General features: G+C 37.6%; 1 protein-coding gene and 1 long non-coding RNA gene across 3 annotated transcripts in view; one reads left to right on the plus strand and one right to left on the minus strand.

The window, feature by feature from the left end:
- LOC118967235 (uncharacterized) overlaps nucleotides 1-22,032 on the minus strand; it is a 152,698-nt gene that overhangs the window by 112,822 nt on the left and 17,844 nt on the right. The window lies entirely within an intron of this gene.
- MARCOL (MARCO like) lies at nucleotides 15,014-20,628 on the plus strand. The gene is made up of 3 exons (XM_073214140.1): nucleotides 15,014-15,020; nucleotides 17,638-18,572; nucleotides 20,503-20,628. The coding sequence occupies exons 1-3, from the start codon at nucleotides 15,014-15,016 to the stop codon at nucleotides 20,626-20,628; spliced, it is 1,068 nt and encodes a 355-aa protein (XP_073070241.1).

Below are 22,032 nucleotides of genomic sequence, written 5' to 3' on the forward strand. Positions count from 1 at the left end.
TTCACAAATAATTATTCAGTGCTCATGATAGATGAGATACTATTGCAAAGACAAGATCCCTACATTAAAGAATCTTCTGCCTTTGGGTTTAAGTGGGTGCACAAAAATAGATTTTTAAAATACCTTTCAGTTATTCATGCATTTAGAAAGCAAAAAAAATTGAGACATGTGATAGATACAATTGGTACAGTTTGGAAAGAGGAATCATTTGAAATTGGTTACTTTGAATCCTGACAGCTGAGAAGAATGCAGGCACGTGTGGATTTGGGGGAAGGGTGTTCCAAGCAAAGAGAACAAACATAAAGACAACAAAATGCCAAAAAAAAAAAAAAAAAGCAATAACAAAACTACAAAGCCTTGAAATGCAAATAAGGTTGGCAGGATCAAGGGTAATGGGAGCCAGTTCATAAAGAGCCCTGGGAGCTCAGTCAAAGCATCCAGATCTCACCCTAATAGTTACAGGAAATAACTGAAGTGCATTAAAGAAAGACTTCACAGGTGGCAGAGCCAACATGGTGGCGTGAGGAGGAGTGTGGGAATCTCCTCCCAAAAACATATATATTTTTGAAAATACAACAAATACAACTAATCCTAAGAGAGAGACCAGAAGACACAGGACAACAGCCAGACTATATCCAAACCTGCGAGAGCCCAGTGCCCGGTGAAAGGGGTAAGATACAAGCTGCAGCCAGGCGGGACCTGAGGGCCCTTAATCCAGCTCCCGGCGGGAGGAGGGGAGTTGGAGTAGGGAGGGAGAGGGAGCCCAGGACTGCTAAACACCGAGCCCTAGCCATCTGCACCACAGTGCAGACACAGTGCATGCATAGAGTGCTGGAAACTAGGGACACAGGGCAGCAAGACCTGTGAGCAGGTCCTGAAGCCAGCACCCCTGTGACAAAGAAAAGTGAGTGCTTTTTTAAAGTCTTAAAGGGACAGGGATGCCACAACTGGACAGAAACATCCCAGGTCACAGTCCAGCAGTTGGAAATTCCAGGGAACTCTGAGCGCACTAACCCCCTAGGCAACAGCTCTGAGACCCCTCATGGAGGTAAACACCCAAATGGCCGCCCGTCAATTACCCCGCTATGGCACCGCCATAGCAGAGTAGCAGCCTGAGGCTGGCCACGCCCTCAGCAAGGGAGCTTCCTCCAAACCAGCCAGGCAAGATACAAAGACCCAGTCTACACGCAATTGCCCAACACAAGCCACTAGGGGTCACAGTTGTCCCAGTAAAGAAAGGCCAGGAGCCAAGTGGAAAGAGGCCTGACTCTCCCAGCTGATAGATGCGTCAGTAGCACTCCATTGCACCTATCAACATGAAAAGGCAAAAAAATTTGATCCAGACAAGACTAACCCAGACAGCTTTGGCATCTGCTACATCTTCCCCTGAGAAGGAACCTGGGGAGATAGATTTAACCAGTCTTCCTGAAAAAATTCAAAACAAAAGTCATAACAATGCTGATGAACTTGCAGAGAAATATGCAAGAACTAAGGAAGGAGAATACAGAAATAAAACAAGCTCTGGAAGGACTTCAAAAGAGAATGGATGAGATGCAAGAGACCATTAATGGACTAGAAAACAGAGAATAGGAATGCAGAGAAGCTGATGCAGAGATAAAAGGATCTCCAGGAATGAAAGAATTCTTAGAGAGCTGAGTGACCAATCGAAATGGAACAATATCTGCATTATAGGGGTACCAGAAGAAGAAGAGAGAGAAAAAGGGAAAGTGTCTTTGAAGAAATAATTGCTGAAAACTTCCCCAAACTAGGGGAGGAAATAGCCTCTCAGACCACAGAGGTACACAGAACTCCCATGACAAGGGATCCAAGGAGGACAACACCAAGACACATAATAATGAAAATGGCAAAGATTAAAGACAAGGACAAGTATTACAGGCAGCCAGAGAGAAAAAAAGGTCACCTACAAAGGAAACCCATCAGGCTATCATCAGACTTCTCAACAAAAACCCTACAGGCCAGAAGAGACTGGCATAATATACTTAATGCAATGAAACAGAAGGGCCTCGAACCAAGACTACTGTATCCAGCACGATTATCATTTAAATATGAAGGAGAGATTAAACAATTCCCAGACAAGCAAAAGTTGAGGGAATTTGCCTCCCACAAACCATCTCTACAGGGCATCCTACAGGGACTGTCCTGGATGGGAGCACTCCTAAAAAGAGCACAGAACAAAACACCCAACATATGAAGAAAGGAGGAGGAGGAATAAGAAGGGAGAGAAATAATCATCAGACCATGTTTATAATAGCTCAATAAGTGAGGTAAGTTAGACAGTAAGATAGTAAAGAAGCTAACCCTGAACCTTTGGTAACCACAAACTTAAAGCCTGCAATGGCAATAAGTACATACCTTTCAATAATCACCCTAAATGTAAATGGACTGAATGCACCAATCAAAAGACACAGAGTAATAGAATGGATAAAAAAGCAAGATCCATCCATACGCTGCTTACAAGAGACTCACCTCAAACCCAAAGACATGCACAGACTTAAAGTCAAGGGATGGAAAAAGATATTTCATGCAAACAACAGAGAGAAGAAAGCAGGTGTTGCAATTCTGGTATCAGACAAAACAGACTTCAAAATAAAGAAAGTAACAAAAGATAAAGAAGGACATTACATAATGATAAAGGGCTCAGTCCAACAAGAGGATATAACCATTAAAAATATATATGCACCCAATACAGGAGCACCAACATATGTGAAACAAATACTAACATAATTAAAGGAGGAAATAGAATGCAATGCATTCATTCTGGGAGACTTTAACCCACTGCTCACTCCAAAGGACAGATCCACCAGAAAGAAAATAAGTAAGGACACAGAGGTACTGAACAACACACTAGAACAGATGCACCTAATAGACATCTACAGAACTCTACATCCAAAAGCAACAGGATACACATTCTTCTCAAGTGCACATGGAACATTCTCCAGAATAGACCACATACTAGGCCACAAAAAGAGCATCAGTAAATTCCAAAAGATTGAGATCCTACCAACCATCTTTTCAGACCACAAAGGCATAAAACTAGAAATAAACTGTACAAAGAAAGCAAAAGACTCACAAACACATGGAGGCTTAACAACACACTCCTAAATAATCAATGGATCAATGACCAAATCAAAATGGAGATCCAGCAACATATGGAAACAAACGACAACAGCAACACAAAGCCCCAACTACTGTGGGATACAGCAAGAGCAGTCTTAAGAGGAAAGTATATAGCAATCCAGGCATATGTAAAGAAGGAAGAACAATCCCAAATGAATGGTCTAATGTCACAATTATTGAAATTGGAAAAAGAAGAACAAATGAGGCCTAAGGTCAGAAGAAGGAGGGACATAATAAAGATCAGAGAAGAAATAAATAAAATTGAGAAGAATAAAACAATAGCAAAAATCAATGAAACCAAGAGCTGGTTCTTTGAGAAAATAAACAAAATAGATAAGCCTCTAGCCAGACTTATTAAGAGGAAAAGAGAGTCAACACAAATCAACAGAATCAGAAACGAGAAAAGCAAAATCACGACGGACCCCACAGAAATACAAAGAATTATTAGAGAGTACTGTGAAAACCTATATGCTAACAAGCTGGAAACCTAGGAGAAATGGATAACTTCCTAGAAAAATACAACCTTCTAAGACTGACTCAGAAAGAAACAGAAAATCTAAACAGACCGATTACCCGCAACGAAATTGAAGTGGTAATCAAAAAACTACCAAAGAACAAAACCCCCGGGCCAGATGGATTCACCTCGGAATTTTATCAGACATACAGAGAAGACATAATACCCATTCTCCTTAAAGTGTTCCAAAAATAGAAGAGGAGGGAATACTCACAAACTCATTCTATGAAGCCGACATCACCCTAATACCAAAACCAGGCAAAGACCCCACCAAAAAAGAAAACTACAGACCAATATCCCTGATGAACGTAGATGCAAAAATACTCAACAAAATATTAGCAAACTGAATTCAAAAATACATCAAAAGGATCGTACACCATGACCAAGTGGGATTCATCCCAGGGATGCAAGGATGGTACAACATTCGAAAATCCATCAACATCATCCACCACATCAACCAAAAGAAAGACAAAAACCACATGATCATCTCCATAGATGCTGAAAAAGCATTTGATAAAATTCAACATCCATTCATGATAAAAACTCTCAACAAAATGGGTATAGAGGGCAAGTACCTCAACATAATAAAGGCCATATATGATAAACCCACAGCCTACATTATACTGAACAGCGAGAAGCTGAAAGCTTTTCCTCTGCGATCAGGAACAAGACAGGGATGCCCACTATCCCCACTGTTATTCAACATAGTACTGGAGGTCATAGCCACAGCAATTAGACAAAACAAAGAAATACAAGGAATCCAGATTGGTAAAGAAGAAGTTAAACTGTCACTATTTGCAGATGACATGATATTGTACATAAAAAACCCTAAAGACTCCACTCCGAAACTACTAGAGATAATATTGGAATTCAGTAAAGTTGCAGTATACAAAATTAATATACAGAAATCTGTGGCTTTCCTATACACTAACAATAAACTAATAGAAAGAGAAATTAGGAAGACAATTCCATTCACAATAGCATCAAAAATAATAAAATATCTAGAAATAAACCTAACCAAGGACGTGAAAGACCTATGCCCTGAAAACTATAAGACACTCTTAAGAGAAATTAAAGAGGTCACTAACAAATGGAAACTCATCCCATGCCCTTGGCTAGGAAGAATTAATATTGTCAAAATGGCCATCCTGCCCAAAGCAATATATAGATTCGATGCAATCCCTATCAAATTACCAACAGCTTTCTTCAATGAACTGGAACAAGTAGTTCAAAAATTCATATGGAAACACCAAAGACCCCGAATAGCTAAAGCAATCCTGAGGAGGAAGAATAAAGTGGGGGGGGGGATCTCACTCCCTAACTTCAAGCTCTACTACAAAGCCACAGTAATCAATACAATTTGGTACTGGCACAAGAACACAGCCACAGACCAATGGAACAGAATAGAGACTCCAAACATTAACCCAAACATATATGGTCAACTAATATTCGATAAAGGGGCCATGGACATACAATGGGGAAATGACAGTCTCTTCAACAGATGGTGCTGGCAAAACTGGACAGCTACATGTAAGAGAATGAAACTGGATCACTGTCTAACCCCATACACAAAAGTAAATTTGAAGTGGATCAAAGACTTGAATGTAAGTCATGAAACCATAAAACTCTTAGAAAAAAACATAGGCAAAAACCTCTTAGACATAAACATGAGTGACCTCTTCTTGAACATATCTCCCCGGGCAAGGGAAACAAATGCAAAAATGAACAAATGGGACTATATCACGCTGAAAAGCTTCTGTACAGCAACGGACACATCAATAGAACAAAAAGGCATCCTACAGTATGGGAGAATATATTCGAAAATGACAGATCCGATAAAGGGTTGACATCCAAAATATATAAAGAGCTCACACACCTCAACAAACAAAAAGCAAATAGTCCAATTAAAAAATGGGCAGAGAAGCTGAATAGACAGTTCTCTAAAGAAGAAATTCAGATGGCCAACAGACACATGAAAAGATGCTCCACATCACTTGTCATCAGAGAAATGCAAATTAAAACCACAATAAGATATCATCTCACACCAGTAAGGATGGCTACCATCCAAAAGACAAACAACAAATGTTGGCAAGGTTGTGGAGAAAGGGGAACCCTCCTACACTGCTGGTGGGAATGTAAATTAGTCCAACCATTATGGAAAGCAGTATGGAGGTTCCTCAAAATGCTCAAAATAGAAATACCATTTGACCCAGGAATTCCACTTCTAGGAATTTACCCTAAGAATGCAGCACTCCAGTTTGAAAAAGACAGATGCACTCCTATGTTTATTGCTGCACTCTTTACAATAGCCAAGATATGGAAGCAACGTAAATGACCATCACTAGATGAATGGATAAAAAAGATGTGGTACATATGCACAATGGAATACTATGCAGCCATAAGAAAAAAACAAATCTTACCATTCGCAACAGCATTGATGGAGCTAGAGGGTATTATGCTCAGTGAAATAAGCTAGGCGGAGAAAGACAAGTACCAAATGATTTCACTCATATGTGGAGTATAAGAACAAAAGAAAAACTGAAGGAACAAAACAACAGCAGAAGCACAGAACCCAAGAATGGACTAATCGTTACCAAAGGGAAAGGTACTGGGGAGGACGGGTGGGAAGGGAGGGATAAGGGTGGGAAGAAAAGAAAGGGGGCTTTACGATTAGGTGTTGGGGGGGAACGGGGAGGGCTGTGCAACACAGAGAAGATGGGTAGTGGTTTTACAGCATGTTACTATGTTGAAGGACAGTGACTGTGAACTTGGTGACAAGTAGTGATTTTACAGCATCTTAGTATGTTGATGGACAGTGACTGTGAATGGGGATGTGGGGGGGACTTGGTGAAGGGGGGAGCCTAGTAAACATAATGTCCTTCATGTAATTGTAGATTAATGATACCAAAATAAAATTAAAAAAAAAAAGAAAGTCTTCACAGAAGAGATGGCATTTTAGCTGTTCCAGGACATATGAGAAATTTACCAGTTGAAAAGAAGGGAGTAAGAGTCTAAGCAGAAGAAAAAAACAACAGAAACATGGTGAAAAAATGGTGTCTTTGAGAAGGACTGAGTATGTGGGTCTCTGAGTATGTGGGTCTCTGAGTATGTGGAAAAAACAAGGTCAGAACCCAAGATGGGGTACTTCAATTAGAGGCTTTAACACACTGCTTCTAAAGCAGGTCTCCAACAAATGGCCAAATGGCTGCATGTTTCTCATGGATGTTTTAGATTACATGGTGTTACTGTTTTTCAGTTAGACGCCAATACTTAAAAATTGAAAAAGTTCCCGTAAAAAACTGGATTTTTGGAAACTCTTAAAAAATGAAATCTGTTTACACAGCACCCATATTCCTTACTAAGCCACAATTGGCTGACTTCTGATCCTTTAGATGAGTTATTCACATAGTGCCCCAGGATCAGCTTCACCCTTTCATGCTGGTTCTGCTTCCTGAAGGCACATGAGGTTTGTTTTTCTACTTTAAGCCACAACAGTTGTGAGCATCTCACTGATTAGTCTGGATTTTGGAAACTCACAATCTAAAGAAGCAGCCCACTCCATCACTAGAGAACAATTTCTTTATAGTGAGTTAGTATTTGCCTCTTTATCACTTTCACCAAGTGGTAACATTTCTTTTTCCTTCAAAATGACACGCCAAAAATGGCTTCCTAACAACCTTGAAACACACACACACACACACACACACACAGAGGGACACACAGTGTACACCCCTTCCACTTCCCTTTTCACACTTTTCCTTCAAATATTTTCTAGGCTTGCCTTCTTACAATAGAATATCATTAGCTGTATCAGCAATCATTTAAAATCCCTTGTTTCCATAATGTCAGGTTACACTAGTGTCAATTTATGGATACAGTAATATTAGCCAACATTCACGAAGCACTTCAGTGTTTTCTATGTGCCAGACACTGTTCTAAGCACTTTATGTACATTAACTCATTAAATCTTCACAAAAGCCCAGTGAGGTAGGTAGTAGTATAATATTTATCTTACATAAGAGGACTGTGATGCACAGAAGTCTGTGACCAGTAACCAAGTCAATAAGAGGCAGAGACAGAATGTAAATTCAGGCAAACTGACCCTTAATGTAAGAATTGTGTAAATACTCTTTTCATGGACTTATTAAGTTAGTGTCTAAAGTGTTCCAAGGTACCAACGAAATTCAAAGGAAATAAATAGGCTGAGCATTAAACCTGCAAGGCCAATTATGAAATATTCATCCCCCAACACACCCTGGAGCGCCATACTACACCAAGTGGGTAACATCTGATAAAGATGAAGGGCCTGTTGTATTGTTTGAGTTCTGATACAAGCAGGTGGTATTTTATGGTAATTAAGAGATAAAATTTAGAACATGGACTCTCTCACAATGTAATTCTATGACAATCTCTGTTTCTCATTAGAGAAACAAAAATAATATCTATATAATAGGTTATTTTAAGAATTGAATGAGATTACTCAAGTACTTGGCACTGTGTTTGGTCCTTAGTAAGTTTTTAAGAAATATTAGTTATTTTTAATATAGGATATAGAAATAGAAAGCAAAATATTATGAAAAGACCAGTGAATCAGGATGCAAGTGTGACAGAGATGATATGAGAACAAAAACCTTATGTCCTTGGGCAAACTGTTTTCCCTTTTACAGCCACGTTTAGAGCTGTGGGGTCCCACGGAGCCCAAGCTCACTGTTCCAAGACCTCTGAGTCTAGAAAACAGCCTCAAGTATGTGATGGCATCAGACATCATAGGCTGTCCATATCTGACCTGGCCATAGCACATAAAGGGCCACATACTCTCATAATACCTATATTCATACATGTGGCCATTTATATTGTGTGGCCATTGTACGGTAAGCAAATGCACGGAGGAGGGAAGACTGGAGTAGGAATTTAGCCCAAGCTCTGCCATTACATTTGGAATACCAGTGATTTTTTCTTGATCCTCCCTTTCCCATAAGTAAAATCTAGGATTTGGGCTGGATGTTCTTTAAGGCATATTATAGTTGTGTAATTCTGTAATTAAGACATCTCCCAAAGTTCTTTGCATATAGTAGGTGTTGATCAGTGTATGAAGCATTGAAATAAAAATGTAACATCCTAAAATCCTTGGAAAATGTGGTGGCAGAAGTAGTAACACAATATTTCTTAAAGTACCTAACTGGTATTTCTGCTATCTAGTATGTAATATGCTCTTCTGGAATAAATTAATAGTAATACATTTGTTTTAAGATGGATTTAGAAAAATATAAGTAGCCCATAAACAAGTAATATTAAAATGGCTGTAAGCAGAAATAGCTAATCAATTTAAAGAAAAAAGTATTAAAATAACAGGTAATACGCCAAAAAACGTGTAGACTTTGTTCAAGAAAGACTGATTTCTTTTTTGGGAACTCCCCAATCAATAGATTATAGAACTAATTTGTTTGTGTGGTTTGTCATGGCCACAGATATTTTGAAAATTCAATGGCATCCACAAGCTTGCTCTTCAGGAAATGAAAATATTCATACACAGTAAATTTTGTTCCATAGACTAATGGAACCATTTATCTCAAATTAAAAATCACTATGCTAGAGGTTTTCCCATATCTCCACTGAGCAAGGTATCAGAGATGTAAACTAGCATTAATATTTGAGGTATAACCCAGTGTATACTAGAGGAGACTCAGAAATCTTTTCCATATTGCTGCACCAAGATTTCTTTCCAGCCCTGACTTACACTGGAAATGCAGTTCTGTACCAAAGACCAGCTGATCTCCAACTGAGGAACTCACAGGCTAATCTCTAAATCAAATGTTTATTTTCCAAAACTCTCTTTCTAGGAAGGGTATTCCCACTTTCCTCATTAAATATTTAGTACTACAAAAGTAATGTTTTAAGTATTAAATCAAGTATTAAAAGCATATAAAGTACCTCAATAAATGGCACCTATTATAGTTACTATGGGGTCTTGATTCAATGTGAAAAAATAATCATTGTTTTGTCAACAATATTATAACAATTATCTATTGCTACACAACAATCACCTTTAATTTAATGGCTTAAAACAAAAACCGTCATTCACTGGTCCACAGTTGTACAGTTTATGCAGGCTCAGCAGGTGTGATCTACTTCTGCTCTGTATGCTGGCTGATGGCTCTGCTGGGATGCACAGTGACTTCAGTCACAACTCTGATGTTTCAGTGGGGTGGCTACAGAGATTCCTCTCTCTGTTTCTGCCTTTGTCTCTCTTTCCATAATCTCTCATCCAGCTCTGCCAGGCTCTTATGGCTTAGACCTAAAATCGGTATGTCCTCATATCCGCTGTTCTGACTGTCGCAGAAAGTGACATGACCGGCTCAGGGTCGAGGGCAGGAAGAAGGGGGCATGAACTCTTCTTTAGGAGAGGTGTGACATGCACCAGAGTGATGTGAGGACTTTTTGATGTCAAGCTTTGTAAATAATACTTGAAAAACATGCTGCTTCCTTTGAAATATAATTGTAAGACTGATTAGGAGTGGACATAATATGGAGAGCAACTGAAAGTAAAGTCTGAGAAATGAGTTATAGAAAACCTGGACCTGAACGGCTAAAACTAATAAATCTGATGAGCGACATGGGACCAAGTCATTTAACTTGTTTTCTCTTTAAGTATGAAGATGAGATCTTTAAGAAAAGTCACTATAATAATTTATGGTGGCAGTGATAAATAGGGTAATCTGGGGGTGTGAAAGAGATTATATTTCAGATTCTATCCCTAAATTTGCAAACTTGCACATCAAAAAATTTCCACATAATGAAAGTTTCAGGAATAAGTCAGTAAGTGCCTATTATAGCCAATTTAGTCCATGACTATTATAATTATGGGCTGTTTTTTATTATTGTTCTGTAGTTACCACATGTGTATTCAACTAAAGTGAAGGTGGCAGAGGTTATGTTTCTAATCTCAGATGCTTACCTAAGTATAATAACAATAGCTAACATTAATGGGACATGTAAGTGTGTGTGTCAGACATATGCATCATCTCAATAAATGATGAAACTGAATACATTTGAATTTCAGTTTGTATTGAAATTTTGTGGTGAAGAAATTGATGCCCAAAGCAGAGAAGGTACCAAAGATTCTATCTCAAGTATGTGCTACCCTTCATGACTTGGCGTTATGAAACTAGTGCCTCCATCAGAGTGCAGACTGGGTGAAATGATCAAATAAGTAAGTCAGGTGAGAAATGACAAAGGGCCTTGCATTAGGTAGCAGTTACCTAATGCTTGACCTTTAGTGTCTTTCCTAATACTCTGAAGTATTTAATGAGACTTGGTAACAAACTGGCAAGTCTGCCTCTGACAACTTTGGCAAGGTGATACTGAATTTAAGAGGAATTATGTCTTCCATGTATTATTAATTATATTTAAAAGTCCTGACCAAACATTCAATTTGTCTGCTGGATTCAGGTCAACCTATCTGTGTCTATGTCTGAATATCCTGATGAATGCCGTACAGCTGATGCCTTCCTTCCTTTACTGTGCTCAATCTTTACCCATCTCTTGGGACGCAAGGAACCAAACGCGACATGTCCTATTCTTTTCTAAGGAAGAATTGAAAGGAAACATAGCGGCTTAAGTATACAACAAAAGAAAGCTAAAAAGGAGTTCAAAGTTCCCTTCCCTCTGGCTGCATGACAAATGATTTGATAGGATCAAATCAGGTAACTGGACACAGAAAACTATAAAAGTTTACAATCAGAAACCAAGGTCACTAAATTGCACATAAGAAGCTTTTCCACCAAATTCCAGTAACATACTCCTTCAGTGGGTATTATTATCATGATTTTAGAAATAAGAGGAAAGGTAGATAGGAAGAAAAAAGAGGGAGAAAAAAACTAGAAAAAAAGAGAAATGGAGAGAGAGAGATTAACATGCATAAGATCACATACCTAAAAAGGAGGGGAAAGGTAACTCAGGTTATCTGACCCCATTGCTATTGTTACTTTCATCCAAATGACTACTGAAAGAACAGCCCTGACCTAGAATCCCAATCCAAGATATGTGAGATACCCTCCCCCTTCCCTAATGTGTGGCTGTGGTGAGCATTTTCTGAGCCTACTCCAAGACAGAATTTTGACCATATTTCCAGATGTAAAGGAAGATAATGGAAGACAATTCTAAAGGTGGGAGAATTCCCATCGTTAAAGGAGAAATTAAATGTTCATTTAAGAAAATAGGAGGATTCAAAGCAATTATTCAAAGGACCTTTGGAATGATTTGGAAACTAAAGAGAGAGAACACTGCCTTAATGCAACCAAGAAATTCTTCAACTAACCTGCGGAGGTAGTCTCTGAGACCACAGAGCATAGGCTTCATGAGACTTTATTGTCTCACTGCAGTATCCTAAAGCACAAGGCACTCACATCATACTATTTATGTCTTCTGTGTGCCAGGTGCTAGTATACTAAAACCATAGGTAAGACAGATGATGACATTAAGTATGTAAAAAGCATTGTTTGGGCAAATTGCAAATTCAGCTATTGTGGTCCATTTGATATTTGGGAATTTACGGCACTGAGTTCTGACATGAATATCTGGATGTGAAAACAACTTGCATCAAATTTACCCTTTGATCAACATATGGTTGAGCAAATGCAGCAAAATATTAATTGAAGAATCTTGATGGCATGTATATGGGTTTTCACTGTACAGTTCTTTCAATTTGTATTTTAAAACCCTTCATGATGAAATTTTGGTAGAAATTATCTGATCTTTAAATAGAAGTATATTATATAGGATATATATATATATATATATATACACAAGGACTGTATGGTCATATATATATATGCATAATCCAAGGTTCTGGCTCACTAAGCCTCTTTTGACATTTATATGAATCCCAGTCAGTACAGAGAATGTTTATGTAGGAGTAAAAAAATGTTTCCTGCTTACTAGAGAAAAATTTAAAACCAGTCCTTTTTGATGTCTTGAAATTGTTGGCTTTGTTAAAAGAAATTATTTTTCATTTTCAAAATTTCTCTTCTAAATAAGCTAAAGTGAAAATCGAACACAATCCAGAAACACTAAATCTGAGGATTTTAGAATTGGAAAGGATTGTTAAGAATCATCTAGCTCACCTCCCTTCCCAAAACTGAAATTTTCTTTAGAAGTCATAAATGTTTATCCTGCATCTCCATCTGGATCTACTCAGATAAAATAATAACTTCCTTTTCCATGTCAATGCCCTTCAGTGATGAACCCAGTGGCAACATCACTCTTAAGACAGCCTTTATTCAAGCTTTTATTTCCGCCTGCCATAAACCAACCTCATGCCATATGGCCTCTAGACCTCACTTATCAAGGTCATCTTCTTTTGGACATGATTCCACTAATTCAAGTTTCTCTTATATAAGGCAATCAGTCTTGAACACAGCATTCCAGTGTTTTATAATACTGAGTTTATGACAGACTAAGAGCCCAAAGTGATTTTCACAGCAGTTTCTGTTTGGCATAATAGCTTGAAGCACGAGGGCCAGTGGTGTAATGTTGTTCTCCAACGTGAGATCTATTGTCCCTTGTTAACTCATAAAAATACATTACCCATCATCATTCCATACTAGATGCATTAATCACTTACTAATGACCAACACTCAATGCATTTTTACTTGCTTTTAAAATATAATTTGAGGTAAATAATTGGCACATAATTGATTTGCTGGAAAATGTCATGGGAATCTTATTGTGAATATAAAAATTTACTGGGTCAGTAACAGTACTGACTGAAGATAAGTCATCTATCAACAATAAAAAAGTAAACATTGAATTTACCACTTTCCCAGATGGGTTTCACCTTTTTTTCTTTTTTTTCTGTGAGGAAGATATCTGATAGAAGCATATTAAAGTCTGGTTATTATGGGAGTTGGGGTGTGAAGCTAATTTTAAAAATGACAATCCACTCAAGAAGCAACACCTTCCAGTTTGTGAATGTTACTCTGTAATTTTTTAACAAAGTGACAATGTGTAGCAATTAGGGTGGAGGATTTTTCAAATATATAACATGGTGGTGATCAGCATGGTTTATTCAGAAAGCATCTACTGAAGAGTTATCCTTAGAACCATCCAACAACCAAGTCTGAAACAACTGACTCTAATATGGGGGCTTCCATTTTCCTTCCCCTGATGTTCTTGGCCATATTCTCAGGTAAGAAAAGTCACATTCAGTGACTTTCCTTTCAACTCTCAAAGTAAAGAAGTAGAAATGTTGAGTGACTTAGTAATACTTTGTCAGAAATTTTTTAAATGGGAAATATCTGCCACATAGAAAGATGGAAGAAGTAATTTCAGATGACATAAATATAGACAAGAGGCATAAAACCAGTAACTGGGTGATAGAACAATGAATAGTTTGGTGTAGCTTAGGAGAAGCAGGGGAAAGGGAAGAGGGAAAGCAAAACTTTACAGTAGAAAGAAAACTTGTCTAAAAGGATTATGAAATCTGAATATTCAGGTTCATCTACCTTTAAGGATATGGTTTTTGCATAATCATCTAGGACTGTATGGTCATATCGAAAGGGGTTCAAATCCTGGGTTTACAATTTTCTATTTATGTGCTCTTGGAAAATATAACTTACTTTAGCCTGAGTTTTCTCATTTTTTAAAATAGAAATAGATTGTTACAGGACTCATGTGTACATTAGCACCAGCTGCCATTACTTGAATTCTTCAGTGCCTATCACTCAACATACTTTTCTGTATTCCTTACCTTAGTACCATTAGGTTACCTGTTTTTGATATAGAAATTTTCAGCTGGTGATGTAGATTTCTCAAGATAAATGGCACAAATAGTATATGTTTTTCAATGTAAGATTACAATAAATGAAACAGAATCCAACTTATCTCCAAATTACGACCTCCTACTTGACAATTTTTTTCTTACATCTAGTGAAAGGAAATACCGAAAGTAAAGTGCCTATGACCTTTAGCTTCTTGTAGTTAGAACACAAGAAATAGTGGTTCTCTTTTCATTGAAAACATCATAGTTGTTTCAGATTGTTAAATGTAGGTGTGATCAGAACCCTTCTGCTGGGAAATATCAATCTGTAGTGATATCAAAAATGGATTATGTATGAGAAAAGTTGTACAGAGATGCCACTTAGGGAGCTGTTGAAGTAACAGAGTTAAGAAATAAGAATATAGAGCTAAGTGATGGGATAGAAAAGGGAGGAGAAAAGAATATATATATTAAAACCATACTCTCTCTGGTGGTTATTATATACATATATGTATATATATATATACATATATGTATATAATATATATATTAGAGAAAAAATAGCATGCAGATAATATCCCTTACTAGGACATGTGTGTTCCATGATGGCAGGTACCACATCCCTTATGTACTTCAGTGTCTTGCTAAATGGCATTTAGTATGTATTCAGCAGGTATTTGTTGTTGGAAGAAAGTATATTAATACTAGATGTAGTGGTTATATTGATCTGGAGGGTGAAGAAGAGATAATGTCTATTACAATAAAGCAAGGCCCAGCCTGTATTTAGAGTTTGTAAAAATCAGAAGAGAAAAATATACTACAAAATTGAAGATAATTATTTTATAAAAATTTAACTTAAAAAATAGATGATCAAAACCACATTCTGATATCTTAGTTATTTTTTTACCTAAGAATTCCACCCCTAATTTTTATCTTACAAATGTATACATATGAGAAATAATGTATTATTAGGATTTTTATGAAATCACTATAATAGTAGAAGAGGAAATAAACTAGCTGCTCATTCCTTGAAACTGGTTAAATAAATTATAGTAAACTTAACAACTGGGATAGTAAACAGCCAATTAGGGAAAATAATTAAGGTGCTTTATGTGTATTGACATTGAGATATCCTCATTGCACTGTCAAAGGAGAAAATAAAGAATAAAACAGTGTATACAGTGTGCTACCAGTTGTGTGGAAAGACATTCAAATATATTTAAAAATACATTATCGATAATGTATTTTGCATGAAAAACCTGGTACATATAATTGGGTTCTAGGTAGGGAGAGAGATGGAGGGTATTGGGAAGAGAAAGCTATTTTAAACTGTTTACCCTTTTCATCTTTAGGATTTGATTCAATTTTCTTGTAAACATACTAAAAAACTAAAAACAATTAACAACTAAAAAGATCACCAATCTGTTTTTTCCCCCCATTTTATCTATTTCTCTATTTTAATTGATGTCTACTTGAAGTTAGTTCTTGTTAAGAGCGATGTTTGGTTCTTAGAAATCATGCCATGTACTCAATTCTCAGCTGAAAATAAAATATTTCTTTCCTTACCCATTTTTCTGACTATAGCCTATACTTCTTATGGGTCACCTCCTTGAGAAAGGAGAAATGATACTCACTCTCTGCTATCTTGACTTCTGGTCTATTGTCTGATTTACTTCTTACATTGTAGCATTGATCATACTGTTTGTTTGTTTGCACCCACTGTTGGATTCCCAGTTTCTTGAGGGCAGAACCATAAGTACCTTATAATTGTCTCTCTCGATCTTACTATAGTTCTGGCATAGTAATAGACTTTAAATTTGTTGTAATGTTTTTGGTAAATTTGAATGAATGCTTGGATTACATCCGCAGCCCCTGCTCCATGCTCTATCACAGTTTAGTAAGCCAGGTTACTAATCTAAACTTCTGTGCCTGGGCTAGAACCCTAACCACCAACAAGGTAGGTTTCCATAGGATGCTCAATGGATGGATTTAACTTTAGTTAAATTTATTTGAAGGCACAAGTGTGTACACTCACTGGACTGTAAAGCAGGACAATTGTAAATGCAAGTGGAACCCTAGGTATAGATTTGGAACCATTCATATTGAAATAATTTAAGATTGTATAAACTGATAAAATTACCAAGGAACCTTGTGAAAGTGAGCCTGACTGAATAAAACTTTTGAGGAAACCCCAACTTAAGAAGTGAGGGAAGAAAGAGAAATCATCAAATGGAAAAGGTAAGAAGGCCAAAAAGAAACATTTGTACCAAACTGAGAACAAGAAGCATAATACCCAGTGGATACCATTGTATTCAGTGGCCCCAAAGCCACTCCATTTTCTTATTCATTGTTTTCTTGATGTTTCTCATTTTGGAATATATGAATTGTATATATACATATTATATATATATATATATATATATATAATATATATATATTATATGTGTGTGTGTGTGTGTGTGTGTGTAGTGATGGATGGACTTCCAAAATAAACTTGAGAAGCAGTAGAAAAGATGAGTTATGAAATGTAGGTTTTAAGAAAGTCCGATAATATCTATCATCTCCTTGAGGAGTCTGACCACTAAAGAAAGGAACAAATAACCAACCACCAGAGAGGGTATGGTTGACTGATTGATGCTAGGGCCTTTATGGGACATGGTGGACCTAAAGCTGATTGAAAAAGAATGTTCTGAAGAAGGGAAACCACTGCCTTTAGGACAGGGGCAAGGGAGAAGAACCTGGCCACAGAAAGCATAGAGACGGAGAAGAGAGTACAAAGGGGAGCTCAGCCTGACAGCTTTTGTGTCTGGAATGTTTATGATGGCATCTTCTGTAGGGTAAGGCTGGACATACTGGAAAGGGTTCTGTGATGTGGAGAAGGTTTTAATAGGCATTACACAGCACATGCTTGATTCATCAGGGAATCATTAAAAGGAATTTGGGATAGTATGAAGGCCCAGTTCAAATAATTTAGATTCCAATTTAGAAATAGGACAAGCCTGCTTGATCCCATGATTTTTGGAAACCATGTAACATGGTCAAGAAAAAAAATGAAGGGACCAAAATATTCAGGTTATGAGATGTAATGGGAAGATTCTGCCTTGAGGTTTGGTGAAAAAAATCAAAGAGGCATTAAATACATACTATATTGTGGGAATGAATGTTATTGATTTAAATTCTTTAAGTTGAATAACTTCATTTTTACTTTTGTGTTTATGGTATATTCCAGTATCTTCAACCCAACCTTTGAAAACAAGTGTTTTTAAACAAGAAGGTCCAGAACCTGCACTTATTCTAGAGGGAACAAACGAAGCTAATATTCAAAGGGGACAAAAGGAATCGACTAAGCCGGGAGGCAGCAACATGCAAGGACAACCAGGGCATCCTAACCAGCCAGGAGAACCAGGGGATTCCAATCAGCCTGGGAGTCTGCAAGGGAATTCAGGAGGATCTAATGAGGAAGGGAATCCAGAGGCTTCTAATGAGCAAGGGAAGCCAGGATCTTCTGGACACAAAGGAAAACCTGGATCTTCTGGCCAGCAAGGGAAGCCAGGATCTTTTGGCCACCAAGGAAAACCAGGATCTTCTGGCCAGCAAGGAAAACCAGGATCATCTGGCCAGCAAGGGAAGCCAGGATCTTTTGGCCAGCAAGGAAAACCAGGATCTTCTGGCCAGCAAGGGAAGCCAGGATCTTTTGGCCACCAAGGAAAACCAGGATCTTCTGGCCAGCAAGGAAAACCAGGATCTTCTGGCCAGCAAGGGAAGCCAGGATCTTTTGGCCAGCAAGGGAAACCAGGATCTTCTGGCCAGCAAGGAAAACCAGGATCTTCTGGCCAGAAAGGGAAGCCAGGATCTTTTGGCCAGCAAGAGAAACCAGGATCTTCTGGCCAGCAAGGAAAACCAGGATCTTCTGGCCAGCAAGGAAAACCAGGATCTTCTGGCCAGCAAGGAAAACCAGGATCTTCTTGCCAGCAAGGAAAACCTGGATCTTCTTGCCAGCAAGGGAAGCCAGGATCTTCTGGCCACCAAGGGAAGCCAGGATCTTCTGGCCACCAAGGAAAACCAGGACTGTCTAGGCAACAACAGAGATCAAGACCTTTTTACACTCAACAAGAAAGAAAAAGTGTAGACAACCTTTTGAATCACAATCTAAAAGAGATTCAGGTTAGTGTTAATTTCTTCTTTTTCCCTCAGTAACTTACCTCAGCCATTATATTTTTCAAGACTTGAAATAGTTAACAGAAACACTGAACTAATGATAAACACTAATGACACTAATTCCATGAAATGAGAAAGAATTTAGGGATGATTGTTTTTGTATACACCTATGATTATTAAGGAGTAGCAAGCATGCCCTTCCATTTCATCTCTCATTGCCTTCTGTTTTTCACTCAAGCCTTTCTACCTATACTGAACTAGCTCAGATCCTTATTAACTGAGCCCATATCTCCACCAAATTTAACTTTCATGCCCATCTCCATCCCATCTATGATCTACAAACCATTTAAGTGTTACTTGTAAGCACAAATCTAATGTATTTTCCCCTGTTGAAAAATTTTCAGTAATGTCACACTACCTAGAAGATAAAATCCAAATTCCTAAGCATGGCATTTAAAAATTTTCATGATTAAACCATGTCCATGATTGGACATGACTGGATATTTCATGTCACTCTCACTCAGACATCATCCACGTTGTACAGAATCCTTTGATTTTCCATGAATTAGTATTGGAAAATCTAAAGACATCCTTTAACATAGACTGTGTCATATCGCTCTGTAATTGATTTGTTTATTCAATTGTATCATGAGCTCCTTAAAGAAAGTGGCATTTCTTTTCAAATGATATCCCCAGATCTTAGAACAAGGCAGGTATATAATAGATTCTCATGAGCTATTTGTCAGATGAGTGAACAAGAGATATTCGGAAGTCATCACTGCACACACGTGCACATCCGTGGCTCATCTCTTCCCTTTTCAGTCCTGCTGGGCACTGCCTCCCTAGCCCGTCTTTCTCCCAACCACCAGTCTCCTAAATCCATTTAACAATAACCCTAGACACTACACTTAACACATCCAACACAGTTTTCAAGAACACTTCCTATATCACATTATCTTAACAGAAACTGAGTTTTTAAACTCATAACTTATCATTCCTCAATACCCATTCAAATGAAATATGCCTGTCTCTCCTGGTCTATGTCTAGGCTGGCATGAAGCAGTAATCTCCCAGGGACATTCATATCATCCACACCTTAATGTCACCACCAGCAGGTTTCTGAGTGTTTAGATTGTCACTTAAAATTTCTCAGTTGTATATTTTTTACTGAAACAGGGATGCTAAGCCTGTCCATTTCACAGAGTATGTGTGAGTGAAAGTAATGGATTAGTATGAAAAGCATGGTTACCTAGAACCAATGGAAAAGACCAAGAGACCTGTTCATCTTCCTCGGTTGTGAGAGGAAGAGCCTCTCACCGGTGTGAGAGCCTTCTGTTGAAGTTCCTCTCCCTTCCATGTAGTGTCTCTGTCCTCATCCGCTAGTCAAAGCTTCTTTATGTTCACAGGCTTTTGTCATTCTATAACTTGATTCTGAGAAAATGCTTCAAGTACTACTCAACTGAACTCTGCAGAATTCCACCTCCTGATTCATTTTCTTTCATGGGATATAAAATAAGAAAGGCTAAAAAAATATGGCCATTTGTGTTTTGTATTTGTATATGTACAAATTATTTCCTTAATTATTGCTTCCTCAGGTAAGGAAAGGCTTGTCTACAAAGAATTAAAGTGGCAGCGGTCTGGCATGTAGTAAGAGCAGGGGCTCCAGAGTCACATAACTCAGGGTTTGGATCCCAGCATGGGTATTTAATCCTCATATTGTTGTGGGCTTGTCACTGAAATACCTTGTGTGCCTGAGACTTTACAATAGGGCACAATATACTTTCCTTTCAATATTGTTGCATGGATTAAATAAAAATACAAAGGACCACAAAATGATTGATTTAGCACAATGCTTAATCAATAATTAATTTTATTATAATATCAGAATTAAACTAAGTTCCCTATACTCACCTAATGGTCTTAAACATTACTGTAGACTGGCAGTACCAGCAACGAGAATCCAACTGGACAAACAAACTGTCAATCTGCCTACCAACCCATCTGTGGCTCTGATGGGAAGGCCTGTGGTGACCACTACCTCTTTAATGAGGCAAAAAGTTAGGATGTTATGTTTCATTGTATCAGGAAGTGCTATTCTTATCCAGAGGGAGTAATAGAACATATTTCTGTGTCTCTAGTTTTCTCTCAAATGTGCCTTTGGTGTTTGTCCAAAGGAAACGTAAGAGGATATTTAGCACTTGAATAGTAAACTCATTTTCTGAGAAAATGTGATACATTCAGCTTTTAAGTAGGAATAAATATATTATTGAGTCATTCATCTGCCAGTATTTATTAAACACCCACTATGTGCCAGGAATTGCTCTAAGCACTAGAGGTAAGGTAGTGAGCAAAACAAACCGAATCTCCTGCCTCCTGCTTCCATGGAGCTGTCATTTTGCAGAAGACAGCAAACAATCAAAATATATCAGAGAATGAAGAGCATTATGAATCCCACAGATTACTTAGTGTTGACCACTAAAATATATTTTAAACTTGAATAACAATATTAAAGGTTGGATCTGATGAGCCATTCAAACAACTCTATATATAAATAATAAGATGATAAGAAGGCTTCTTAAAATTAGATCACATGGCAAAAAAAGAGATACCTCAGTTTTCAAAATTAATGAATGTTTATCTATGAGGGTAGGAATAAAGTGAAAATTATACCTTTTTCATTTTTAATAGTTGCAAAATTTATTGAGTGCTTGGTGGATCATTATTGCAGTAATAAATGTTAAGGTAAGTGTCCCCTATGGTCTAAAAGTTAGACTTGGAAGGGACACTGACCACCCATTCTCTCATTTTTGTAGATAAGGTGCAAGGGCAAGAAATCTGTATAATGTGCATGAATTCTCAGAGTAGTCAAGGTGACCCAGGCGAGCCAGAGCTGAAGCCTGCCTTTTCTCATGTGATTATTAAATAATCACATTGTCTCTCTATGGTGGTGATACAATTACTTGACCCTTGGCTTTTCTCATTATCTTCTTTTCAGGTTGAGTAATGGAAAACTGAATATGAACCATGAAGGGAAATGCTAAATATTTAGAGGAACCAAATTACTTGGAACCTCAAAATCTACTTTCAAGTCTTCTTAACAATGGATTTCCCTGGGAGTTTCACTGAGGTCAGCATGAGTTCTTTAGGTATGATGGATCCTGCATTATTTTCAAGTTTGTTCCACTGCTAATAAAGCTAGGTCCAGACTTGCTTCTGATTTCTGGGAGATTTATTTTCTAGATTTTTCCAAACCTTGTGTCTATAATCCATCTGTGCCCAACACACCAAAATGGGTACTACTTCAGGACCTACAACAGCAATTTGTAAACCCTCATAGATGTAAGAGTGTCAGGATTGCTTGTCAAACATAAAGATTTCCACTTCAGAAATATTGAAATTGTAGGTCTCTGATAGAGTTAAAAAAACTGCAGCTTTAAACCACATTTTAGGTGTTTCTAATAAAGGT

The sequence above is a fragment of the Manis javanica genome, chromosome 10 (assembly GCF_040802235.1).
Source record: "Manis javanica isolate MJ-LG chromosome 10, MJ_LKY, whole genome shotgun sequence".
NCBI classification, from domain to species: domain Eukaryota; kingdom Metazoa; phylum Chordata; class Mammalia; order Pholidota; family Manidae; genus Manis; species Manis javanica.

What these genes read in the sequence shown, in the direction of transcription:
- MARCOL (XM_073214140.1), top strand. An exon ending in ACAATCTAAAAGAGATTCAG is followed by an intron (nt 18,573 to 20,502) that starts GTTAGTGTTAAT and finishes ACATTACTGTAG; the next exon opens with ACTGGCAGTACCAGCAACGA.